Below are 26,417 nucleotides of genomic sequence, written 5' to 3' on the forward strand. Positions count from 1 at the left end.
TTGCAAGGGCTGGGAATCTGACTTAAGTGGTAAAGTGCTTTCCTAAGGTGCACAAAGCCTTTGGTCCCTCGCACCAAATAAACTAGGCCTGGCGGCATATACCCTCTTATATAGAGGCAGGAAGATCAGGATTCGAAGCTATCCTTGGCTAACCACAAGGAGTTGAGGCTAGCCTGAGCTATACAATTCCACCCTCTTTTGGCCACTGGAAGAGGCCTGAGGACCTGAACCTCCTCATAGCTAAAGGAAACACCTACCTCTGTCACCTTCACTGGCCTGTTGAAGTCATAGGGCTGGCCTGGTCAGGAGGTAAACTGAGTCTGAGTCTTGTTACCAACCCAAAAATAATGAGAGGCTGCTGATCACCGTCTCTGCCTCAGACCAAGACCTCCAATCCCCAGAGCTTTTCATGCCCTGGGCTCCCTGCCTTTCCCAGGACGCAAGGGCAGACCCCTCCTACCTTACAAGCCCCTACCTCTGACGACATCTCAGCTACAGCCAGTCCAGTCCTTAGACACAACCTTCTGAAGAACCTGGAGGCAGACTGCCCCACCTCTGGTACGGTTCATGGAGAAACTGCTGCCCTGGGGCCAGAGAGGCCGAGAGCCACTGGGGGCTCCCCCAGCCTCTTCCCTGTGCCCTGCTCAGCCAGCCCTCTGCCCTACACTCATCTGCCTGGCTAAAATGCTTTTGGTCACCAGGCACTATATTCAGGAAGCTGAGGCTCTGTTTTGTTTTGTTTGTTTTTTGTTTTGTTTTGTTCTTCTGGGTGCTGGGGACTGAACCCAGAATGTCGCCCATGCTAACTCCACAGTCCCCAGCGAATGTCATTCCCAGATTTTTTTTGTTGAAGATTTTGTTGAAGATGTTTAGGCACTGGAAGAATTCAGAGTTTTAAAAATCTAGGGGCTAGCCGGGCGGTGGTGGCGCATGCCTGTAATCCCAGCACTCTGGGAGGCAGAGTCAGGCGGATTTCTGAGTTCGAGGCCAGCCTGGTCTACCGAGTGAGTTCCAGGACAGCCAGGGCTACACAGAGAAACCCTGTCTCAAAAAAAAAAAAAAAAAATCTAGGGGCTGGGGGATATAGCTCTGCTGCAAGAGCACTTGCTTTGTCTCATGCGTATAAAGCCCTGGGTTTGATCCCTGGTATTGCGCAATCCAGACATGGTGTCATGGGACTGTAATCCCAGCACTTGAAAAGTGGGCGTAGGCCAGGCGGTGGTGGCACATGCTTATAATCCCAGTAGTCTGGGAGGCAGAGGCAGGTGGATTTCTGAGTTCTCGGCCAGCCTGCCTGGTCTACAGAGTGAGTTCCAGGACAGCCAGGGCTATACAGAGAAACCCTGTCTCAAAAAAAAAAAAAACAAAAACAAAAAAAAAAAAACAAATCCAAATCCAAAAAACCAAAATAAATAAATAAATAAATAAATAAATAAATACAACAACCCAAAAAAAAGTATAGCCTGTCATCCCGAGTTTGATACCCTGCACTCGTGTGTATGTGTGTCTGTGTGTATGTGTGTGTGTGTGTGTCTGTGTGTGTGAGAGAGAGAGGAGAGAGAGAGAGAGAGGGAGAACTGACTTCCGTGAAGAGCCGTGGCGCGCACGCCACCCACCGATTAAGTAATTCATTAAAACAAAACTGTAATGGGGGCTGGGAGGGTGGCTCCGTGGCAGACTGGAGTGCTGCGCTCTATCCCCAGAACTGAGGTTGATTAGTTGCATAAAAGTGGGGCTACCCTCCTGGGAAGGTAGAGGGGTTCACTCCCTTCCTTCCGCACGCACACAGGCTCCTTTCCCAGGCTGCCTGCTCAGCCAGCCTATTTCTTCAGCCTAACTGGCATCATGGCCCCAAGAACACCAGGACTCTGTATTCCTGGACTTAGAGCTTAGGCCAGCAACATCCGGAGGCCAGGCAAGGCAGAGGTGACAGGAGAAGAGGGAGGGGCTGATATTCCAGCCTAGGGTTTGCCATGGACAATCTGACAGGAGCCCCTCAGGCACTTGGTGGAGTGTGCACTCTTGTTCCTGGTTTGCAGACGGCCGAGCACAGACTCAGTGTACTTCAGTGGCTTGTTAGAGACCCGCACAGGAGAAGATGAAAGGGTCCTGAATGCGCCCTCCGTGATCCAATCCTGGGCTCGCTCTGAGATGGCTCTGGAACGGAGTGTCACTAAGAGACCCTGGCCGTCTCCTCTCCCAGGTGTCCCCACCCAGTCCTTGGCTTCTTCTGTCAGCAGGAGAGCCAGTGACTCAGGGCCACTCGCAGTCCCTGGCCTCGCTCCTGGACTCTCCTGCACTGTCCACCACCGAGCCAGCCGCTGCCGCCACAGACCCATCACAGTCCCACAGCTCCAACTGCAGGCCCAGGGAGCAGTTAGCTCTCCCCAGGTCCCGTGAGCTGCAGTCCAGTGGCTCCAGCTGAGGAGGACACCGGGAAGGAAGGGGAACATCCTCTCTGAGCACAGCCCTTGGGCCAGCCTCACCTCTTCCTTCTTCCCCTCAGCAACTGGTATGGTCTGGGTGGATCTTTTCCCAGCTCTGATGAACAGATTAAAGGGGTCTGGGGCCCTTGTAAAAGACACAATGACAAGTGACAGGACTAAAAAAGGGCCCTCAACCTCCGATGCCCAGTGCTCAGTCATCCGGGTTGGTGCTGTAATTGTGTAATTGTGTATCATTTTACAGATGGCAAAGCAGAGGCACAGAGAAGTTAGGTAACTTGCCTCGAATCTCACAGCCAGAGGCACAAAACAAAGGGATGCAGGCAGTCCCTTCTCAAACCCTGCTGGACTCCCACCCCTCACAGCAGGGGAGTGCATGAGACTCTGGGGGCCATGCTGACTGGGCTGTGGGCAGGCAGCCCCCTAAATTGGCTGACTCCACGGGGCTGCTGCTGGGAAGACCGAGGATGGGTCAGCGGAGCTGTCAGGAAGCAATGATTCCACTACACAATGGACAATGGGGCTCCCCCTTCCTGGGGAGGGAGGGGTTCCTACCACCTCTGGAGGGAACACCCGTACAACCTCACTGCATCCAGAGCCTGCTGGAGGTGCAGTGCCAGAGAAGAGGGCACAGTCCCTGCTCTGTCACCTGGCTGCTCTCAGGATACCCACAGAAAGGTCTCCAGGAGGGCGGGGTCCTAGGAGCTGGGGAGGAGGGTGAATCCTGGGTCTCCTCATCTCCACCCCCACCCCAGCCCCTCACCTTCTCCAGCGCCCCTCCTGATGGTCTGCAGCCCAGCCAGGCCTCTCATCTTGGGCTGCTGCCCCGTGCCTCCAGGGGTAGCATGGTCTTCCTGTCACTTGGGGGAGGGTCTGGGCCCCAGACCCTCCAGTGCCAGTGGCTCAGGATGTGCTGCATACCCTGAAAGAAGGAGCTGAGGGAGGGAGGGAGGGAGGCCGGTGAGTCCCTCGGACTCCTGGCACCCATGACTGGGACGGGACGGCTGTGAGAGAGCCCAGCCAGCAGACTGTAGCCGGTGGAAACAGAGGGATCACCGAAGCTTCAAGAAATAACGATGTCTGTCATAGCTCAGTGGTGGACACATGCTTAGGGGGAGGAGTCTGACTGAGGTCCTGGCGCCCAGCCCCATAAAAGATACAAACAAGCCACTCTAGTGACTTCCCAGACCACTGCCCTCTTGTGGGGGACTCAGTTAAAACAAAACAAAACACTTCCTGAAAACAAAACAATGCAGAGCAAAGCAAAACAAAGGGAACCCAGAAACAATCAAAAACACAAACCAGGCATAGTAGCTCTTGATTGCAATTCCACCACTTGGGAAGCTGAGGTAGGAGGATTGCAGTCATCCTGAACCAGGGGCCACCATGCTTGCTAGAACAAAAATCTTTTTTTTTGTTTTTTTTTGTTTTTTGTTTTTTCGAGACAGGGTTTCTGTGTAGCCCTGGCTGTCCTGGAATTCATTCTGTACATCAGGCTGGCCTGGAACTCAGAAATCCGAAAGCCTCTGCCTCCCAAATGCTGGGATTAAAGGAGTGCGCCACCACCACCCGGCTAGAACAGAATTCTTAACTCAAAAACTGCTGGCTTATTCTCCAAGACTGCCCAGTTGAAAAGCTGACCTCTGATGACCCCAGCCTTCCCCAGAGCTAACTATCAGCCAGGTCTCAGAATCCTTGTAAAGGCAGCTGGGGGCGGTGGCCCCAGCTTGGTCACTGCTTGGTCACTGTCTCAGGGTCCCATGGTCTATCAGCCTCCCAGAGCCTGTTATCAGCCGGGCCACACAATGTATCATATCAGGCCTCCTGTCAAGGCCATGGGAAGGTTGGGATGGGTGACCAGGCTCTAAAGGACACAGATCATGTACCCACCATGCCCTGGGCTGACCCTGGGTCATCAGCTTCCGGAAGCTTACACAGTTTGCTGGTGCTGGTAGAATCGTGTCCTCCAGAGGATCAGGGTCCCGTAGAGGGCCAACTTTTGGCAGATTTTCCACAGGGAGCACTGATCTGGACCCTTGGATAGCTGTTGGGCCCGGGGCCATGGTCACCAGGCAGTGGGCCATGGTGGCTCCTGGGTCTAAGCTGCTAAGAACCTTATTCTCTGAGAAGAAGGCAGGAAGGGGTTAAGTTCCTGGTCGCAAACATACAGCTGCAGCCTCAGGCCTCCCCGGCCTCCCCATCATGGGCACTGCCTTTCTGTGTCCTCCACATGTTCCCCATAAGGTTGCCGTAAGAGCCTACGTTCCCGGCTGGAAAGGGGGCTATATGTGTCCCACCTCAGACTAGAGGCTTCTGGGGCAGAGAGCCACATGCATGCTTCCTGAGCAGATGACCCAGTGCTAAGCCAGAAGAGTCCCCTGCCCAGAATCGCTTATGTGGAGACAGGGATGCAGCCCAGCCAAGGCTTGCTCCCCTGGGACCTCCTCTTGGACCTCCAGGACTGGCAAGGTTCCTGCTACCCCCAGAGGCCCAGCCCAGCAAAGTCCTCTCCCTCTGTAGTATTTTCCCTGAGTCTCGCAGGGCTCTGTTCCCTTCCGTGGTACCCGGGCCCCAGTGTCCCCCTACAGGTTACTATTCACCCCTAAGTCGCTCACCATGTCTGGGTCCTTTCGTCACTTTCAGGGTTAAAAGTTATTGCTGGGGGCCGGGCGGTGGTGGTGCATGCCTGTAATCCCAGCACTCTGGGAGGCAGAGGCAGATGGATTTCTGAGTTCGAGGCCAGCCTGGTCTACAGAGTGAGTTCCAGGACAGCCAGAGCTACACAGAGAAACCCTGTCTCGAAAAACCAAAAAAAAAAAAAAAAGTTATTGCCTGGGGTGGGGGAGCAACATGAGGGTATAGAATTTAGGGGAAAAAAAGCCCACAGATGCATAGGAACTGGAAAGATGGCTCAGTGGTTAAGAACACTGACTGCTGCGCAGACTCAGTTACCAACACTCACATCTGTAGGCACACAAACCGCCTGTAACTCCAGTTCCCTGGGATCCATTGCCTTCTTCTGGACTCTGTGGGAACCTGTATGCATGTGGTGTACACACAACCGTTCAAGCACACACACACACACACACACAAATAAAAATAAGTATAAAATGTAAATAAATAAAACAAACATAATGGCTGATAACTCCACAACTCCACAGCTTACCACGTGGTTAGGCGGGCCCTGACTGTGGAGCTAGGGTTTAGCGTGGTTCGGTCACTTAACATGTGTCTAAGCCACAGCCATGTGCCCGGCTATTGTGTATGCTGTACGTGTACAGGTGAGATCATCATCTCGTCAGTAGACACAGTTATGATACGTGCCAGGCGGAGCTCACGCAGGGCACAGAGAGTAAGGGTGGGCAGCATGCTGCAACTGATGAGAAAGCGCTTACTGTGATGTTCGAGGCGGGACTTAGAGGCAGGGGCAGGGGCTTGTATGTGGGGGACTCAGAGAATTTATCTTGGAGCTCCAGAGTCTCCAGGAAGCTTATACTGTCCCTAGAGTGGCTGGGCCAAGATTGGGCAGGCGTTGGCTGGCTACCACAGTTGTGGGGTCCTCTCTGGGTAAGGCCTGGGTACTCCCAGGATGTCTGGCTCCCTAAACGGGTAGCCTCAGGTTCTAGGTGTTGGACGGAGTCCTGCAGCCAGTGGGCAGTACTTCAGGAGGAAGGAGCTGAGGCCTGAGACAGGCAGGTCCTCCAAGGTGAGGGGCTCCCCCACAAACCTGGGTGTCCAGCTCCCTGAACTGCCTCAGGGCCTGGGGCCAGGCCATGTGCACCCACCAAGAGGTGCCAAGCCCCCAGACAGCCTCGAGTGTAAGCAGAGGGTGTCTGCTTCTGGTGGCAGGACGGGCCAGTTGGTAGCAGGCAGATGTTCTGCAGATGGGGGCTGACGGCCCCTCAGAAGCACAGGTCACTCTGCTGGACAAAGGGCTCTCAGGTCCTCCCCTGGGCCCTCCTTGCTGGCGGCCGGAGGCTACTCTGCAGCCAGAGCCCCGTGTCACCGTGTCTGGCAGCTGTGTCCTCCAGGGCAAGGGCCAGGTGCGACATGGGATGGCCAGGTTACTTTGGACTCGGCAGGACTTCTGGCACAGCCCTGGGCCTAGGGAGTGTGTGGTGACCTGGCAAACGGGCATCCTCTGGCCTCCACTACCCAGGCTGATGTCCAGGCTTCTCCAAGGTCTCTTCGACTTTGTAAGGAACAGAGACAGCCACACCCTGGGGCGAGAAGCAGGTGATATCTTCTCAGGTAAGACAAGCGGGTATCCAGGCCTCAGAGCTGTATGGGCTCCTGGTAGGAGGAGTCAGGACTTCAGTTCTACAAGCCTGAGGGAGCCAATGTGTGGAGCCCAGGGCCGTGGCACCAGGCAGTGACAAGGTTCCACTTGAGGCCTGGCTGTGTGGAACATGGAGGGGAGGGGAGAGAGGGTAGCCTGCGGAAGGGTTATCTGTAGGTAGGACCAAGGTGCACAGAGGGCTGTGGAAATGGGGGTGACCGGTAGAGGTGAAGGAGAAAGGGAGAAAGGGAAAGAGTGAAGGACTACAGTTTGCCAGCTCACAGTTTGCCCAGCGGTCTCAGAATACTCTCACCTTTTAATGCACCCTCTGGCTGCCTTCCAGTGACCCCAACTGTTCCAGACGTAAGAATCAGAATCTGGATCAGTTCTTGGGCTCTTCGTACCCTAGGCTGGACCGGCTCTGTAGCCTTTTTTTTTTTTTTTTTTTTTTTATGTGTATTGGTGTTTTGCTTACAAGGATATCTGTGTGAGGGTGTCAGGTGTGAAGGCCCCTGGAACTGGAGTTACAAGACTGGTGTGAGCTGCATGTGGTTGCTGGGGATTTGAACCAGGATCCTCTGGAAGAGCAGCTGGTGCTCTTAACCTCTGGGCCTCTCTCTCTCCCTCCAGCCACTCTGTAGCCTGAGAACCCTCACCCCAGAAGCTCACCCTCCAGAGAGTCTGGCTCAGAGACTTACATTCCTAAGGGCCTATTCTACAGGAACTCCACCCTTCAGAGGTGGGTGTCCTCCCAAGACCCTTCCCTTTGGGACCCCTCCCTCCTGAGGTCCCGCCTTTCCATCCTTCTCAAGGGCTCTCCCCTTGGGTGGGTGATGCTATACCAACCAACCTCACCTAAGGAAGCAACTCTCTAGAGCCACCAAACGTGTTAGGTGGGCGACTATAGAGGACCAGCTGCCACCGCCTTCCCAGGCTCAGTGAGCTTCTTACCTGGCCCCAGGACAGCCACAGTCTTTGGGGAACATTTTCCTTATATCCAGTGGCAGGTCTCGGTTCCATGGGTTTGAGGACAGCTGTGCATTCCGTTAGATGAGTTGTGCTGAGGCGTAGCTCAGGGTGAAGCGGTGACCTGCATGTGTGAGGCCCTGGGTTAGATTCTCAGCATAGGAACAGGGAAAGGGCACTCTCTGTGGAGAAAGAACAAGATGGCCTGGCCACGGGGCCCTGATCGCTCTAACACCTTTGGGCCACATCCTCAGCTACAGCCCTTCCCTGCATATGTCTCTTGGTCTCTTGGGGTCTCTGCTCACTGCCCCACATAGCCTTTCCCCTTTCTGTTGTAATAATTTCTTCTTTTTTGATTTTATTTTTTTAAGGAAGTGTCTATGTGACCCTCGGTATCCTGGAACTCACTATGTAGACCAGGCTGGCCTCAAACTTACAAAAGTTCACCTGCCACTGCCTCGCAAGTGCTTGGATTAAAGGCATATACCACCAGAAATCTGGATACCAGCTTGCCAGAAACTGAGAGCCATCACGTGGGAGCTGGGAACCAAACCTGGGTCCTAGGTTAGGAGCAATAGATTTCTCCTAACCACTGAGTTCTCTCTCCAGTCTCTCTTTTGTTTTGAGAGTTTTTTTTTTTTTTAAGCGGACTTGATGCAAGATTTATTATTGAACATGATTTTGTAGGTAGGGTATAAGAGAGCACCGTGGAAGCCTTCAGGAATGCAGGGCTCTCCACTTGTCCAGAGGACCACGATTGGGGATATATTTGACACCACAGCCATCAGGAATGAGGCGCTTCTCAGCAACCATGTCTTCAAACTCATCTGCATTAAACTTGGTGAAGCCCCACTTCTTTGAGATGTGGATCTTCTGGCGGCCAGGGAACTTGAACTTGGCTCTGCGCAGAGCCTCAATCACATGTTCCTTATTCTGCAACTTGGTGCGGATGGACATGATGACCTGGCCAATGTGAACCCTGGCCACTGTGCCCTGGGGCTTCCCAAAAGCACCACGCATACCTGTCTGGAGCCTAGATCAGGGACAACATTGTGATCAGAGACTTGATTATCAACTGCCAGAAAATTGTCTCCAAGGTCCCTTGAGGCAACCCATATAGACAATAGGCTACATACACTACCAAGGAAGCTGCTGTTTGCAACCATTGCACACCAAAGTCCCCATGGGGAAAGGGACTCGGCCGGCTTAATTAGCTGCACAGTTTTGAGAGTTTTTTAAATGTAGACCAGGCTGTCCCTAAACTTACTGTGTATAGCCAAGGATGATACCGAACTCCCCTTCCCAAATTCTGGGATTAGAGACCGGGCCGCCACACCTACTTTGTGCAGTGCTGGAGTTCAAACCCAGTGTTTTCTTTGTGCTACGCAAGCACACTACAAACTGAGTTCCTTTCCCTCCTGCCCTTTTTTTTTTTTTTTTTTTTTTTAATTATTATGTCCTGCTGCAGATACACCTGCAGGCCAGAACGGGGCATCAGATCTCCTTATAGAATGGTTGTGAGTCACCTTGTGGTTGCTGAATTGAGCGCAGCATCTCTGGAAGCGCAGCCAGTTCTCCTAACCACTGAGCCACCTTGCCTCCTGCCCCTGCCTCCTGCCTCTAAGTCCCGCCTCGAACATCACAGTAAGCGCTTTCTCATCAGTTGCAGCATGCTGCCCACCCTTACTCTCTGTGCCCTGCGTGAGCTCCGCCTGGCACGTATCATAACTGTGTCTACTGACGAGATGATGATCTCACCTGCACACGTACAGCATACACAGTAGCCGGGCACGTGGCTGGGGCTTAGACACGTGTTAAGTGACCGAACCACGCTAAACACTAGCTCCGCTGTTAGAGGCATTCTGCACCGCGGTCAGTCCTAAGATTTAGTTTACTGGTTCTAGAAACGAGACAATAATTGAGGCTTGCAAAGGCCACCGGCTGGTTGCACAGCCCTACCGCTGGGGATCTCTGGAGAGGAGGCTGATTTGTAAACACCGGTGGTTTCCCTTGCCACTCCCGCCCTCTCACCCCCACGCCCGCATAAAGACACACAGACCTCCCTTTTCCCACCGTGGAAGCCTAGGACCAGTTCCCTGCCCTTCAGGACCTGCTCTCACATGCTTCAGTCCTCCTGGGGACCTTTCCTTTGACCAATCAGGTTTCGGGGACCGCTAACGTTAAGTGTGTGGAAAAAAGATTTTCAAACACACGCGCGTGCTCGCCTAGCCCCGCCCCCGTACCCAGGGTGCCTTGCGCGTCCTCAAGTGAAAGTTGCCGAGGTCTGCGAGCGCGTGCATGAGCTGCGCTGCTCTGGGCTGAGTTTACAGACCTGCATCTCAGTTACCAGGCGGTGTGGCTGCGGGCAGTTTTCCCCCCCCAAGTCCGTCCCACTACTACATTGTCTATGGTCTCCAGGCCTCAGGTCTCCCCAGAAGTAGCAGGAAATCACCGTCTCTTCCTTGCATGCTTTTTGATGTTGGTCTGTTCAGGCTTCCTTCTAAACAGCACACACTTCACACCATTGTTTGTGTTGTTCCGTGGTGCACCCTGCCGTATGCGCCTTTCCTGTGGCACCCGTAGGAAGATGAAAGAGCCTGGGCTCAAGTCACAAGGCTGGGTGGCTTTAGCCAAATCCCAAACCAGTGACACCCTCAGCTCCACTCCCACCCCATTTTTAAAAATGGTGCTGGGGATCGAACCCACGACCAGTGGATGCTAGGCAAGACCTTTTCCACTGAGTTAGATCCTAGCCTTCCTCCTACCTCTTTTAGGTCTGTGTCAAACCAGGTGTGTGGTCACTCTCTGGAGGCAGAGAGGCAGATCTGTGTGAGTCCCAGGCGGGCCAGAACTAATGAGCCTGGTCTCAAAAACAAATGTGGTTTTTTGTTTTGTTTTGAAATCTTTCTCGAATATCTTCCTAAACGTGGTGATTGGGACCTTTGGCCACCTTTCCCCAACTTCAGCTCGTAAGTCGCACTGAATCTTATGTCGTCCCTTGGCTGCTTTTCTGAGAGTCAGTCCTTCAAACCTGTTTTGCAGGCTACCTACCAGTCTTTAGGTCTGTCTGCTGCATCGAGTTTCTGCTTTAAACTGTGTTTATCATCTCACAATGGCTGCCCTCTTTTTAAACTCCCAGCCACCCCAGGCTCCGTAAAGCACACTCCAGCTCTGGGATCAGCTCTACAGGGTCCCTTGTCCAAGGCTCCTCTGTCCAAGTTGGTGTGTCCCCAGATCAGTGTCCTTTGGGAAGCTAGGGCACCATATGTCCTCTGGTTGTGTGGTGGTGGGGAGGCAGAATGCTCCGACAGACTGGCTCTCCTTCATATTCGGAATCATAGGTAATTCTATTATGTAATGAATTTAAAATGAAGTCCATTTTCAAGGCACCGGGGGAGGAAAGTCCTTAGCGCTCTCAAGTCTCAGAGATGACAATGGATGGTTAGAATCATTCACTGACTCTCTGATGGTCTCTTGCTCACACATGTGCTTCACAGAACAAAGCCTCAGAGGACACTTGCAGCCCTCTGATATTGTGTAAGGGCGCCCACGATGTTTACACGATTGGTAAACGATAGGTATCTGCACCGGCGGGCTGCTCCCCTCCCCCTTGTGATCAATCACACAGCAACACATACAATACGCTTTAACATTTACTGACCATCGAGGTTCCACTGTTCTTAACCTTCACTAGTCCGAGTCGCACCCGATTCTTATCCTCCCTTTAATTTACATTTTTCTCCAAGTGTGTGTGTGTGTGTGTGTGTGTGAGAGAGAGAGAGAGAGAGAGAGAGAGAGAGAGAGAGAGAAAGAGAGAGAGAGAGAGCGCAGAGCAGACCAGCAGTGTGACAGACAAGTATACTGAGTACCTGCCCCAGGGGTAGTTTCTCAGGAAGACTCAACTCAGTACAAACAAGCAATAGCTTTGCAAACTGGACAAGTGACTTCAGCTCTGCAGGCAACAGGGAAGAGACCTCCCGAGGACGAGACTGGCCGACTCTAGACTAAAACCTGGGGGCCAGCCTGTTTCCAAATCAGCATGGGGACTTGTGGCACAAAGGCAGGTGCGGGTGAGAATGGCTGATTGAAGAGCCCCGTTCCACAAGCACAGCCCTCCCGGGCCTTGCTGGCCAGCCTGTGTGCTCCTCTTTGCCCTCCAGTCAGAGGCAACTCCAGGGTCGAGCCCAAATCCTGTTGTTAGTGATTGCCAGTTTCTGTCTTCGGCGCGTCCGCAGATCCTGCCAGTCACCTTCAGAGTGTGTCTGGGAATTAATCGACAGCTTGCCACACTCCCACAGCCCACAGATACAAACTATCCTTCTAGGGTGTATCAACCAGTCAAATTCATATGCGGATTCCGGCGCATGCTCTCTTGGGCTCTCATGCAGCGGGTGCAGATGCGGATTCCGGCGCATGCTCTCCTGTTCTCTTGCTCAGTGGAGGCCAGTCCCCACGACGGCTCCCAGCCTGCTCTTCTGACACCCAGCGCTCCAGCCACACCTGCTTCCTGACCACATACTGACCAGTGCTCCAGGTCAGGCAGGCTTCCTGGGGGCCGCCTCTCCACTCAGACCTTCTGCCTCCAGGGCGTGTCTCTACTTTCACCCACCTATTCTGGCACTGGATGTTCTTCTTCACGAGCTGTTTTGTAAGGCCGGTGGCAGCTCTGGGGTCCCCCAGGGCCTCTCCCCCATCAGCTGGAAGTTTGTCACTCACTGTGAGACAGCCGCCAACCAATGAGAAAGCCCAGCTCCCCTGCTCTAGTCTCTTCCGGTGATAGTCCTCCTCTACCCTGCCCTAAAGTCAGTCAGATCCGGGGGAGGATGCAGGCTCTGAGCTGCCTTAGCTACTCAGGCCGAGCCCCTCCCTCACCCCGTTAGTCTCCGCAAGCATGACCTATTATTCCAAGAGACTCAGGCGCCCACACTCCAGGCCTTCCTTCTGCTGAGAACCCTTCCAGGAGAAAACACTGGGTTCTCCATCTTTGCCTCAGGTCTCATGCGCCCTTCTCCTCCAAGGCCTCTGCAAGCACGTGTCCCAGAGCTTTGTTTGTTTGTTTCTGTAGACAGGGTTTCTCTATGTAATAGTCCCGGCTGTCCTGGAACTCACTCCGTAGACCAGGCTGGCCTTGAACCCAGAGATTCACCTGCCTTTGCCTCCAACCACCCACCATGTCTGTTTTTAAGATTCCGGTGTGTGTGTGTGTGTGTGTAAAACCTTGACAACAGTGTGGAGGTCAGAGGACAGCTCTCACGAGTCGGTCCAAGGCTAAACACAGACTGTCATGCCCAGGAGTAGCCTCCCTTTACCTGCTGCTGAGCCTTTTCTCTGGGCCCCAGCTCCTGTTTTATAGTGCGCTGCATGCAGCCTAAACAGGTTTTGTGAGAGGCTGCATCACAACTACCGCCCTCTAGTGGTACACGCTGCTCCTCCCTCTGCTCTCACTGGGCTCGGGATGCCAGCGGGTCTGGGTTATGTGCTGATTATATGGGTTGGTGCTCCACACAGTGGATGGACCACAGTGACCCCGCCCAGAAGGGGGCGGGATTCACTTTTCACAGACGCTGTCACTCAGCCTCCCTGCCTGCCTACAGGTCTGTGGACAGTTCTTTCACAACACTCACCTCAGCCTGTGGTTCCCTATAAGTCTTCAAGTGTCTGTCCCCAGAGATCTGGCAGTGAGTGCACGTGGGAACCCTGGGACCTCAGGAGGCCGTGACTGTGGTCAGAACACAGGGCTTAGAGGAAGCCACCCGTGCCCTGCTCGGTGTCAGAGGCAGTGAACTGGGCCACTTAGATTCAGAGGGCAGATGTGCCACCCTGACCAGCACTTCCTCTGACACCCGTTTGGCGGGGGCCAGGCTCCTCCACGCGAACTCACAGGAGCCCTTCCTTCCATCAGGCTCCAACTCAGAGGCGAAATCATACCAAGACGGCAGGGCGGTTGGAGCTTGGAGCTCAAACACAGCGCAGCCACAGAACCCCTGAATTTTAATGTCAGGGCTCCGAGAGAGGCCTCTGCAGAACTAAGGCGTCCAGGCCTGGAGTTCTCAGGCATCGAACCATGAGGCGGTGACAGGCACCGGAACTCTGCTCCTATGCAGAGCAGGCTGAGGACCACAAGCTCACAGAGCTTCTGGGAAGGGCTGGATCGGCTTGGGGGAGGCCTGAGAGACCCTGGCTGGCCCTGAGCACTCTGTGCGGCTGGGTAGGAGTGTGTTATGGTTAGGGTAGGAGGGAAGGAACCAACCACAGCTCTAGCCCAGGGATTGACGGGTGTCTTGAAGGGGGGGCAGCTGGAAAACTAGAGGCTCCTTGATCTCCAAGGGCACATACACGACTCAGGCCATCTCTGTGGTGGAATCGAGGATGCCCCATTGTAAGTCCAGGTAAAGGTGACAGGCATCCCGCTGGGCACCAGGACGGCCAGGAACAGCTTCAGTATCCCCGGGGGACAGCTTGGTCCTTGTTCTCCAGGGTGGCAAAGGGGTCAGCAGGGGAGTCTGATGAGTCGATCGTCTGGTAGGCGCTATGCTCCTGAGGGGGTCCGAAGAGATCTAGAGGACAGGGGACACGTGGATGGAGAGAATGAGACCGTGGGCCTTTTGCTAAGCACAGAAGGATCCACCGTCTGCCGTGGCTAGAGCTCAGCATTGTGAGACCAAGGACAGTGGCAGTAAGCAGAGGCCCAGACGCCAAACCTTTGGCTAGCAGCACCCACCCAATCCGGCATCTGTATGGGTGGATCTGCAGATGAGAGAAACCTGAGGGTCGGAGAGACAGGCCCGATTTGATATCACGTGGCTGGAAGCAGACACTGGGTTCCAACCTAAACAGCAGGTCCTATGGTCAATGGCTATGGCTGCTGTGCCACATCTGCCCCAGCAGCATCTGATGAGAGGCGGCTCATCCTGAGCCCACACACTTCTCTCCTGCTCTCTGCCAGGCACCAGGACCCATATAAGTCACCATTTCTAGAAGCCGCAGCGCCTGGGACAGTTGCTATACCAGAAGGCTGGGGCTGAGGGTACAGGGCAGCACGGAAGGCACCCGTGTCTCTCACATTTCTCCTCTGTACATTTGTCCTGGGACCACAAACAAGTCCCGAGGGCAGTGGCCTTCCCTTCCCTCTCCCATCTGATCCCGTCACACCCGGGCAGGTCTAGGTTAGCACTGAGGTAAGCCAGAGCAGGCACCCATGGGCCACTCTTGCACTCTCTGTACTCTCATGGGATCCCCAGGCCACCTGGGAACCACACCCAGCTCCCACAGGGGAACAGGGTCAGAGAGGGCAGGAAAATGGCTTGGTCCACCACCAGAGAGGACAGTGTGGGCCGGACCAGAGGCTAAAAGACTGGCACACAGGGTTCCCTGGCCTGCCTGCCCAGAACAGGGCACGCCCCACGTGGCAGGGGAGCACACTCCCAGAGCTCGGGCTGGGTGGGAACGGAAGGAAGGAGCTGTCCCCGCAGCCATGTGCAGGCCCGCAGCCCACGAAGTCTGCCTGCAGACCGTCAGCAGGAAGAGTCACACGAGACTGGCATCTCAGCCAGGGGCCGGCGGGGCGGAGTGGGACTTACCCGGGCGGAGGGGGAGCTCGCCCCCTCGCTCGCGGTGCATGTGGTAGACGAGGCAGCAAGAGAAGGGCTTCAGCAGCAGGCTGAAGATGGCCATGCCGGCGCCAAAGCGGCCAGTGTCCCAAGTGGCAGCGTGCGAGTAGAAGATGCTAATGTAGATAATGTCCAGGAAGATGGTGGCGACCAAGCCACCGAGGAACTGCAAGGAACACCGTCACAGGGTCATGGCCGCCGTCACAGGGTCATGGCCGCCGACGCCCCACCAGACCCCAAGGAACACCGTCACAGGGTCATGGCCGCCGACACCCCACCAGACCCCAAGGGACACCGTCACAGGGTCATGGCCGCTGACACCCCACCAGACCCCAAGCCTCCCTCACATACACCAGCCTGGTCACTGGCCGCGGCACAGGTCTAGGAGCACAACCGGGAGTCTGGCTCTAGCCTGCTGCCCCAGAATTCCCCACCCCCACCTCCTGCCATTGAGGTCACGAAGGGCCTGTATCCAGAATTGGAGAGGGAGTCCCATGGAGTCCGTACCACCTGTTTACACTGCAAGAAGACAAGGAGAAGCCCTTTATAATTCTCCTGGGGAGCCCTGGGCTTCTGTGACCTGCCCCGTGTCTGTTTTGGGGGGACAACGGCAGGGGTGGGTTGGAGTGCAGCTGGCCTAGCAAGGCTTACCACGTGCAGGGCTAGGACAGGAAAGGTGGGGGATGAGGAAGAGAAGACGGGCAGATGAGGGTCACACGGATGGAGGCACCCCGCCCCCAACTCACCATGCCTATGGCATCGACAGAGTCGCGCTGGGCCACAGCCCACACCCCCAGGGCCAGGATAGTAAAGTTGCCCCAGGCATAGGAGCCGGAGAACACCAGGCAGCCCCTGCATAGAGAGACACTGTCAGTCAGCTAATCACCTTGAGCTGCCCACCCATCCACAGGCCTTCCCCCGCTCCAGGGCCTTAGCCTCTTCTGAGAAGAGTCACTCCTGCCCCCTGCAGGCAGGTCTTGAAATAGCAAGCAGTGTGTGACTCAGATCATGTGACTCCTCCACACCAACCTTTCCAGCTGTTTGGACTAAGATACCTTTTCAGCTGTCGTCTATGGGGTTCCCATGAGAGCCCCACCCTTACCTCCTGGCTGCCACACCCTTGAGGATTCGTCGTCCTGAACACACTGTCATTTATTTCCATCTTGAGCTCAAATGGTGCCCGAGAGAGAGATCCGCTCCCATGACGACCTGACCCAGCTAGCAACTGACATTACCTACTAATCTGCTTGCTGAGCAGGCTTATCACAGTTAGCACAGGGCCCTTCCTGGGACCTGGCTCTGCCCTATGCATGCTAAGTTCACTCGTTCACAGCTGCTCTTGGAGGGAGGTGTTGTAATGAGCCCCATTTTACAGACTCAAAGTCACAGACATAGGTGACTAACCAGGTCACACAGTCACACAGTGAATGAACATGAGGACTGACTGCTCCCAGGTACGGGAGAGGAGAAGGTTCTACTGTGGATATGAGGGAGAGACAGCACGGGCGTCTATCTGCAAGGGACCAGACTGAGCACGGCCAGCAAACTGACTAGGGCCATGAGAGCTGTGGGGGAGAGCATCAGAGCAAGAGGGGTGGAAGGAGAGGAGGGGAGAGGAGAGAGGGCAGAGAAATAGACAGAGGTCCAGGAGAGGAGCCAGGGGCAGAACCAATAGAGCAGGCAGCCAAAACGGAATCAGACGCTGGGGAAGGGAAGCCCAGATCGTGGGCGGAGAGGTTAGGGTAGGGGGCGGGGTAAGAAGTGCTGGGCGGGGCCACGGGTACAGAGATTTATCTGGGTTTCTTAGGGACCCAACCATCAGCAGGGCTGGGGCTGGAACACTGGAAGTAGCAATTAGGCCAGTAGGCCTGATGTTTTCCAGTCCTGCTTCCCTCTGTCTCGAGAAAGCAGATGTCACCAACGTGGAGCTTCTGGGAAAGTGACACCCTACACCCCCTGCTGTTTACATCCCTAGGAGCGGTTGGCCTAGGCACTGCCCTTCAAAGCCTGCGAAGCACACGTGATCTCAGTGATTTCCCGACTTGTTTTTGGCAGCTGCAGACACACGAGCGAAGTGACAGCGAGGTCAAACTGCATCCCAGAGCCCCACTTAGGGCCTTGGTTTGTCCGCACTGCCGCAGAGGCCAATCCTTATCCCACTGTGCGGACGGAAAGCAGACCCAGCCCTGCGTAGAATGGACTGCTAAATGTGATGGGCTGAAACGCTACAGGACAGGGCCTGGCCAGACTGTCAGGACCCGGGAGGCCGCGCGTGCACACACACTGATCCCAGTGGCGGGAACAAGCAGCCAGGAGACATGTGGATGCAGCCAGACACACAGCCACTTACCAGGTTGTTAACAGCCAGTGAACCAGGAGAATAACCTGTGGAACACAGATAGGGTTGGATAAGTCGGCCGGTGCAAAGTCACAGGTGGTGTAAGGCTTCTGGAACACACGGGAGGCCCCTGCCTGGCACCCACAAGGGTCTCACAGTGTCTTAAACTCCAGCAAGGTAAAGAGTCTGTGGTGAAGAAAGAGGAGCCGGGCCAGCAGCAGGCACCACTGTCTCTTCCTGTTAACCAGGGCTGGGGGCTCCTCTAGGGAGCCCAGACCTTGGGCCCTGGAACCATTCCCCCAATGGGAAAATGGGAGGGGCCTCCAACAAGGGGAGAGTTCTTAGGAAGGCAGCCAGCCCCAGCGGCTGGGGGTGGGAGGAGGGGAGCCAGGAGGGGGGGCTGGGACTCCTCGGTGGAGTGCTTGTCCAGCACTCTTGAAGCCACGAGTTCAATCCCTGAAATGAATAAACTTCGTACATCAGACATAGGTGTGCACGCCTGTAATTTCAGCATTGGGGGTGGGTGGGTGTGGAGGATGGAGGATCTGGAGTTCAAGACTTTCCTCTGCTGCATAATGAGTTCAGGACTAACCTAGGTCTGTTTGAAAACACACAACAGTGTGTGCAGGGGTGGGTGGGGTAAGAGACACCAGAGGATGTCTAAAGCAGAGGCTGGCAGCTCAGATTTCAAGCTTAATGACGCCTGCCCCCCCCCCAGATGTCACGTGACTCGCGTCAAGAACAAAATCCCTCCTCCCTGCACCGGTTTCTACAATACCCTTTCACTGTGTTTGGCATCCTTGAAATCACAGCCATGGTCCTGGATATGCCTCTACTAATAATCCAGAGGGCACTGCCTAGACACCTAAGACAGGAAGGGCAGATGCCCTGAGAGGATCTGGGCACCCTCAGCTACAGTGAGTCACAGGTTTCCAGGACTAGTGCTGAGGCCAACTAAGGAATCAGGCAGGCCAAGGCAGGGAGCCAGGACCAGCCCTCTGAGTGGGAGGAGGACGTGACCCAGGCAGAGGCCCCAGAGGGGGCCCAGACTTCCAAGAACTAAGCTGGCGCAGGTGGCAGGGTTGAGCAGAGGGCCAGGCAGTGTGCGCTACCGGGACAGGCAGGCAGGATACAGCCTGGGACCTGGCGCTGTCAAACCTGCCCACAGGAAGGGACTCTGCAGGAGGATCCGTGGCTCATGGACCAGCTAGTGGAGCCAAATCAGTGAGCCCCAGTTCTGTGAGGGACCCTGACTCAAGGGCATACGGCACAGAGATAGGACTGGACACTCATGCAAAGGTATCAAGAAACTGCATTCTGCTGGGCCGTGGTGGCGCACGCCTGTAATCCCAGCACTTGGGAGGCGGAGGCAGGTGGATGTCTGAGTTCAAAGCTACCCTAGTCTACAGAGTGAGTTTCAGGACAGCCAGGTCTACACAGAGAAACCCTGTCTCGAAAAACCAAAATAATAAAAGAAAGAAAGAAAGAAAGAAAGAAAAAAGAAAGAAAAGAAAAGAAAAGAAAAGAAAAGAAAAGAAAAGAAAAGAAACTGCGTCTCAGGCTGGGTTTGATGGCATACACCTTTAATCCCAACACTCAGGAGGAAGAGGCAGGTAGGTCTCTTGGAGTCTGGGGCCAGCCTGGTCTATAGAGTTCCAAGACTGCCAGGGCTGTTACACAGAGAAACCCAGTCTCAAACAACAACAAAACAAACAAATGAAACAAAAACAACAAAAAGAAAGAAAAAGAAAAGAGAGACTTCGCCTCTCATACCTCAGTTTCCCTATCTTTGTAATGGGGATCTAATCAGCCCCTCGGTGATACGACTGCCAAGCAGGAGGAAACAGCCAAGTGGCCCAGCCCTTCCTGGGAATGCACAGCGGTAGGGACTGACCACAGATGGAAGGGAGCTGACCAGAGCTGGGAGACTCTCTCCCCCAAAACATGGTCAGCAGGCCAGGGCAGCAGGGGTCGCCGGTGCTGGATGGGAACACGGGCCCCTGTCTGTGTGGTGAAGATGGGATGTATCTACAGGGAGCATCGATCCCAAGGGGGCCTGGGCTTCAGGGGAAGCAGGCGCTTCCAGTTCTTGTCCTGTGCTGGTCCACCTCACTCCTGGGGGGAATCCTCACTCTGCAGTAACTCCACATCAAAGCCCTACTTCCGGAGCACACTCCAGGGAGCCTTCTGCCTACGCTTTGTCCAGGGCCAACTGGAGCAGAACTCACCGGAGAGAGACTCAGCACACCAGATCCGATCCGCAAAGCCCAGATCCACCCCCCTGTTCTGAGCTTTCTTTCTGTCTGGCTTTGTTTCAGGGGCTTGCAAAGGTAGGCCTGTGTTCTGGTCTGAGGGCTGTTTTGTTTTGTTTCTCCTTTTTTTTTTTTTTTTTTTTTTTTTTGTCTTTTGAGACTGAGTTTCTCTGTGCAGCCCTGACGGTCCTAGAACTCACTCTGTTAGACCATGCTGGCTTCGAACTCACAAAGATCTCCGTTTCTTCATTCACCATCACTACCTGACATCTGGTCTGAGTTTTTAATCCCCTCATCACCTTAAAAGGCACAGCTTGTTTTCCACCTCTTGGTACAGTGAGCAAACCAGATACGCAGAGAGGTCAAGAACCTCCTCAGTGTCACACAGATAACTCTGTCAGAGCTGGTCTTAAAACCTGGCTCTGAAGCCTGCATTCTGTCCTGTCAGGATCTTCAAGGTCAAAGGCTGGGCAGAGGGAAGTGAAGTTTAACTTAGAAAAGCATGGGTCAGCAGAAGTCTAAGGGCCGTGAGGATTACTTAACCCTTTGTCTGGGGCTATGGACTGTAGTTCAGAGGTAGAAAACTTGCCTGGCATGTGGTATCCCACCACAAGAAAACAACAAGTCTTTGTTTACCACTCCCAAAGAAGGAGGGGTTGGGGATATCCCAGACCTCAACTTAATACATCCTAGTGTATCCTGTGCAGCTTTTTTTTGGCCTATTAGACAAGGCAGTAGGATGCCCCCAGGACAGCTAAATTAAAGGGCTACCCAGGAGGAGAGGCAGGCCCTGCCCTGGTCACCTGGCAGACTTTGGAGTCAAACTGTGGTACAGATCTTAGCTCTGCACGTGAACCGTCTCCTGACAGACAATGGCCACCTGCTCTTCGGAGCAGCGGGGAGTCCTTGACTCTGGAGGACACTGTGGTAGAGGTGGGTCAAACACTCAACACAAGAGGCCTCATTGCTGCCCTCCCCACCTCCCCCAGGGCTTCACGAGTCTGGTCCAACCTGAGCTGCTTCAGTTTAGCTCCTGCTTAAGACAAGCCTTGGTGAGAGGCAGGCTGATTTCTGAGTTCGAGGCCAGCCTGGTCTACAGAGTGAGTTCCAGGACAGCCAGGACTACATAAACTACCTCGAAAAACCAAACAACAATAACAGAACACCCAGCCTCATTCTGAATTTCAGATGGTGAATAAGTCAGTTTGTCCCCCAATACAGTAAAATTTTGTCATTGATGTGAAGCCCAAACGTGACTGGATGTCCTTCCTGCGTGTTACTTCACAACCCCCTAGTGCTTGCTCACTTGCTGCTGATTGGCCCCTGCTAACCCAGGAGTTTGTCAGTCAGATCAAGGGAGGGCCTAGCCTTTGCATTCTGGGCCTGAAAGCCTGCTCCTTCACATTTGTGATGCTCCTTCACACTGTACCTATCAGGTTCTAAAAGTCCACTTAGGCCATCAAAACCAAAACCCTAAGCAACTGATAGGGGAAATGCAAAGCACCAGAGCTGGGTCTTTGGGGGTTCGAATCCTGACTGTACCACTTATTTCTTGGGAGACTGACGATTTGCTTGTATGATCTAAGCTGAAGTTTGCACCCCAATAAAAGAATGCAGTTTCTCTGACCTGGTATGGTAGCGCACACCTTTAATCCCAGCACTCAGGAGGCCAAAGCAAGCAGATCTCTTGTCAATTCAAAGACAGCCTGATTTATATAGTGAGTTCCAGACTAGACAGAACTAGATAGCAAGACTCTGACTCTAAACAAAAACGACACAAGTACAGCCTTAGCTTTCTCAGCGGGACTGGGGTTAATAAAAGCAACACAGGCTGGGAATGTGGCTCAGTCAGTAGTGTTTCCTTATGCTGCAAGAAGAAGGCCTGGCTTTCATCCCCACTACAGTGCAATCCTGGCGCTGGAGAGGTGGAGGCAGGAGGATCAGAAATTTGAAGCCATCCTCAGCTATAATAGTAAGTTCAAGGCATTTTTCTCACCTGTTCCTATGTTTTATTATTATTATTTATTACTGTGTGGTACTGGGATGGAACCCCAGTTCTGGCGTGAGATACTCAAATGTTCCATTGAGACTCATGCTTTGCAATTATTTAAGCAGAATTAAGACTGCCTCCAAGCCTTGCAGTAAGTAGCCCATAAATCTGCCCCTAGATAATGGATCCAATCAAGCCCATTCCTTCCCTCCGTCTCCCTCCAGCTGCCAGCCATCAGCTTAGGAATGGGAAACCGGCCAGAGCAAGTCACAGCCCTGCCCCTGTGTAATCACTCAACTGCCCCAAAGCCACCTCTCTCTTCCGTCCTTTTTCCGTCTCAGACACCAATGGTGCTAAATGATTTTAACACCTGGGAATCTTAGGGTCTCAAGGAGCTTGCACCAAAGGCCCAAGATGGCCGGTTTACTTCCAGGTCCACAGGACTCTGGCCGAAGCTAACCTCTGTTGCAAACGAGGAGGGTTGAGAGAGAAAAGAACTTCGGAAATGAAGACATTTAGGCAGTCCCGCTGCCCGGAGCCTGGTCAGCACAGGCTCTGGGGATCTTTGCTTTTAGGAAACCTCCGCAGTTCCTGCTTCTTTATTATGAAATAAGGACGCTGCATGCGGAAATTAGGGAAAAGCGATCGTTTGGGGACGGCGGATTTCTCCTAACTTGAGCCAGCGCACACACCCGGACTGCACTGACCTCTCGGGAGGAGAGATGTCCCTGTCCTGCCGTGGGGGACACCAGGAGCGCAGGCCCGGGCAGTCTGGGACCCCGTGCCAGCCTGGGTCTGTGCGGAAGGGGCGGCCCTGTCCCCAGGTCTCTGTCCCCAGGTGTTCCTCTGCCCCCAGGCGTCCGACGCCTCCTCCCCGGGGCTCGGCGCCTTCCCTTCGGCTCCGACTCCGTTCCCCACGTTCCTGGACCCCCGCCCGCCCCGGCCGCGCGGCCACCTTCAAGTTCACGGCAGGCAGCTCCATCCCGACCCGGCGGAGGACACCTGAGCGACGGCCGCGGGGACTCCTGGGCTCCGAACTCGGGAACAAACTTCCTGGCCCCGCCCGTCGCCTTGCGCCAGTTCCAACGGTGTGAGGCGGGCCCGCGCGGCCACGTGACTGCACCGGTTGCTAGGAGACGGCGTCTCGCAGCAGGCCCTCGCTGCAAGGCTCAGGCTCCCGCTGCTACCACGACTGCCTAGGCCGCTACCAGCTCCTGCGCTTCAAGCAGAAAGTCGGGATTTCTGCAGCCTAGGGCTCGAGGGGCTGCCTAGGTGGGATCGAGAAGAGGCGGTGGGACCGCCTACAGCCGCAAGAGCCTGGGGCAAGCAGGCGGGAACTGCTGGTGTGATAACCGTTGGTGTCTGCCCAGAACATCCTCTCTTCCTTCCGTTGCACAAGAACTAGAACAGTGCCTACCTACCCCATGATCTGTGTGAGGGTCAGTGAATTAATTCCTGTCCATAAAGATAAAAAGTGAGGTCGGAGAGGTGATTCCGTGATTAGGAGCACCTGTTACTTCTCTAGAAGATCTGGGTCGGTTCCCAGAACCCACGCGTCTGCTCACAATCATGTACCTGTGATACAAGCTCCCACTTTAGTCCTCCGCAGGCTCCAGACACACAGTGCACACACATTCAGGCAGGTAAGACATTCGTATACACGAGATAAAATAAATAAATATGAAAAAGTTCAAAGCTCAGTTCTTACTGTGTTAAATTTCCCTTTCAAGCTTATTGGATTTCAAGAGAATTTCATAAAATACATTAGATAAGAAAGGAAAAGAAAGGAAGGAAGGAAGGGAGAGAGAGAGAGAGAGAGAGAGAGAGAGAGAGAGAGAGAGAGAGAGAGAGAGAAAGCGGGGCGGTGGTGGCACATGCCTTTAATCCCAGCACTTGGGAGGCAGAGGCAGGCGGATTTCTGAGTTCGAGGCCAGACTGGTCTACAGAGTGAGTTCCAGGACAGCCAGGGCTACACAGAGAAACCCTGTCTTGAAAAAAAAACAAAAAACAAAACAAAACAAAAAAAAAAAAAAGAATGAGAGAAAGAGAGGGGGGAGGGAAGAAGAGGGAGAGAGAAGGAGGGGGCAGAGGGAAAGAGAGAGAGAGGGAGAGAGGAGGAGGGAAGGAGAAAGAGAGGGGGAGAGGGAGAGGGAGGGAGAGAGAGAGAGAGAGAGAGAGAGAGAGAGTGAGAGTGAGTCTTGCTTTTGCTCCTTTGGTCGACATTCCAAGGCCCTGGGTGGGAGGTCTAGAACTATTTAAACAGTATGGTGGCATGCATCTGTAACCCCAACACTCACTCAAGGGGTGGAAGTAGGAGGATTCAGAAGTTCAAGACCAGCCTAGGCCAAAGGAAACCCTGTTCCCTTGTGGTGGCTTGAATGATAATGGTCCCCATAGCCTTCTATGTTTGAATGCGTGAGTCTCGGTTGGCAGAACTGTTTGGGAAGGATTAGAAGGTGTGGTCTGGTTGGAAGAGGTGTTACTGGGGCAGGCATTGCTGTTCCAAAGCCTACGCCATTCCCAGTTATCGGTCTCTCTGCTTCCAACTTGTGGGTCAAGATACGAGCTCTCAGCTACTACCGGCCCACTGCCATGATCCCACTATAATAATCACGGAACCCTAAGTCTCATTAAACCTTTTCTTTTCTTTCTATTTTATAAAAATTTATAAAACAACCATATGGTTGCTGGGATTTGAACTCAGGACCTTCGGAAGAGCAGTCAGTGTTCTTAACCCCTGAGCCATCTTACCAGCCTCCAAACCTTTTATAATTTGGTGGTTTGAATAAAATAGTAGTCACAGGCCCATAGGGAGTGGTACTATTAGGAGGTGTGGCTTTCTTGGAGTAGGTATGGCCTTGTTGGAGGAAGTGAGTTAGTCTCTCTCTTGCTGCCTTCAGATCAAGATGTAGAACTCTCAGCTCCTTCTCCAGCACCATGTTCGCCTGTGCACCCTCGTGTTTCCCGCCATGACGATAATGGACTAAACCTCTGAACTATAAGCCAGCCCCAACTAAATGTTTTCCTTTATAAGAGTTGCTGTGGTTGGCCGGGCAGTGGTGGCCCATGCCTTTGATCCCAGCACTTGGGAGGCAGAGGCAAGAGGATTTCTGAGTTGGAAGCCAGCCTGATCTACAGAGTGAATTCCACGACAACCAGGGCTACACAGAGAAACCCTGTCTCAAAAAACCGAAAGATTTGCTGTGGTCATAGTGTTCTTTATAGCAATAGAAAAGCAAGTTAGACACCACTGCCCCAAAACAAAGTCCCCAATGCTCTCACAGGATCCTGCTCCACACTCAGGAGGAGGAATGGTGCAGAGAGGTTAAGAAGCAATGAAGCAGACAGGCTCTGTAGGGTCTGCTTAGTTTGTTGTCACTAGATCGGATCCTCACACTTCTACAACTGTGTGCATTCAAGGTACCTGTCTTAGTCAGGGTTTCTATTCCTGCACAAACATCATGACCAAGAAGCAAGTTGGGGAGGAAAGGGTTTATTGAGCTTATACTTCCACGTAGCAATTCATCACTAAAGGAAGTCAGGACTGGAACTCAAGCAGGTCGGGAAGCAGGAGCTGATGCAGAGGCCATGGAAGGATGTTCCTTACTGGCTTGCTTCCGCTGGCTTGCTCAGCCTGCTCTCTTATAGAACCCAAGAATACCAGCCCAGGGATGGCACCACCTACAAGGGGCCCTCCCCCCTTGATCACTAATTGAGAAAATGCCCCACAGCTGGATCTCATGGAGGCATTTCCTCAAGGGAGGCTCCTTTCTCTGTGATAACTCCAGCCTGTGTCAAGTTGACACTCAAAACCAGCCAGTACAGTACCTTAGCATGAAAACAGACAGCTAGCTCCCTGGGGCCTTTGGGTCTTTGTTTCCGAAAGCTCCCGTGTCATATAGACCCTGGTTTTCTATATATGTTATGCTTTTTGTGTGTAATGAACACATGGTCACTCTGTAAAGAGAATACCGCCCAGGCCACGATGAAAGGGGTAGAGCCAGGCCTGCAGATGGCCTCTGATGCTCTCATGGGTACTGTCTTCATCCCAGCAAGCTGCGGCCAGAGGGGGGAGGGGACAGGTGAAGAACCAGCTAGCTGGGCAGGCCAGCCTGGCCTGTGCGAGGACACAGAGGAACAAAGGAGAAAGGAGCTAACTGTTCTCGAGGGAGCCCAGGTTCCTGCCATGACCTGCTCCCGGCTGGCTGTGGGAGGATAAGAGGCCCACACAGACTGTAAGGCCTCAGAGCCAGCCATTTAGGGAATGCTCTTTTGAAATTTAAAGATTTATTTATTTATTTCGTGTATGTGAGTACACTGTCGCTGTCTTCAGACACCCCAGAAGAGGGTATCCTATCCTCATTACAGATGGTTGTGAGCCACCATGGGGTTGCTGGGAGTTGAACTCAGGATCTCTAGAAAAGCAATTAGAGCTCTTAATCTCTGAGCCATCTCTCCAGCCCGGAATTTAAGTTTAAATATGTCTTCCTTCCTTCATTCCTTCCTTTCTTTCTTTCTTTCTTTCTTTCTTCCCCCCC

At 53.7% G+C, this 26,417-nt stretch overlaps 2 protein-coding genes and 1 non-coding gene across 3 annotated transcripts; all 3 read right to left on the bottom strand.

Moving 5' to 3' along the window:
• Window positions 1-8,340: 8,340 nt before the first annotated feature.
• On the bottom strand, window positions 8,341-8,749 carry LOC127680187 (60S ribosomal protein L10-like). Its single transcript, XM_052175751.1, has one exon. It carries the CDS (start codon window positions 8,707-8,709, stop codon window positions 8,407-8,409), a length of 303 nt encoding a protein of 100 aa, XP_052031711.1. The 5' UTR covers window positions 8,710-8,749; the 3' UTR covers window positions 8,341-8,406.
• Window positions 8,750-8,773: 24 nt separating this feature from the next.
• LOC127681879 (small nucleolar RNA SNORA70) lies at window positions 8,774-8,909 on the bottom strand. The gene has a single exon (XR_007977225.1). It is a non-coding gene; the product is annotated as a small nucleolar RNA SNORA70 (small nucleolar RNA).
• Window positions 8,910-11,329: 2,420 nt separating this feature from the next.
• Agtrap (angiotensin II receptor associated protein) lies at window positions 11,330-22,953 on the bottom strand. Its single transcript, XM_052178144.1, has 5 exons — window positions 22,835-22,953; window positions 17,650-17,684; window positions 16,046-16,151; window positions 15,270-15,465; window positions 11,330-14,246 (listed from the first exon to the last, which is right to left on the bottom strand). Exons 1-5 carry the CDS (start codon window positions 22,859-22,861, stop codon window positions 14,128-14,130), a joined length of 483 nt encoding a protein of 160 aa, XP_052034104.1. The 5' UTR covers window positions 22,862-22,953; the 3' UTR covers window positions 11,330-14,127.
• Window positions 22,954-26,417: the final 3,464 nt, after the last annotated feature.

The sequence above is a fragment of the Apodemus sylvaticus genome, chromosome 3 (assembly GCF_947179515.1).
Source record: "Apodemus sylvaticus chromosome 3, mApoSyl1.1, whole genome shotgun sequence".
NCBI classification, from domain to species: Eukaryota; Metazoa; Chordata; class Mammalia; order Rodentia; family Muridae; genus Apodemus; species Apodemus sylvaticus.

Excerpts from the sequence above, each read along its gene's own strand:
- LOC127680187 (XM_052175751.1), bottom strand. The coding sequence starts at position 8,709 with ATGCGTGGTGCTTTTGGGAAGCCCCAGGGCACAGTGGCCAGGGTTCAC.
- Agtrap (XM_052178144.1), bottom strand. The coding sequence starts at position 22,861 with ATGGAGCTGCCTGCCGTGAACTTGAAG. Across the intron at positions 15,466-16,045 it reads CTGTCGATGCCATAGGCATG|TTCCTCGGTGGCTTGGTCGC; the intron begins GTGAGTTGGGGG and ends TGTTCCTTGCAG. Across the intron at positions 14,247-15,269 it reads CGAGCTCCCCCTCCGCCCGG|ATCTCTTCGGACCCCCTCAG; the intron begins GTAAGTCCCACT and ends CCTGTCCTCTAG.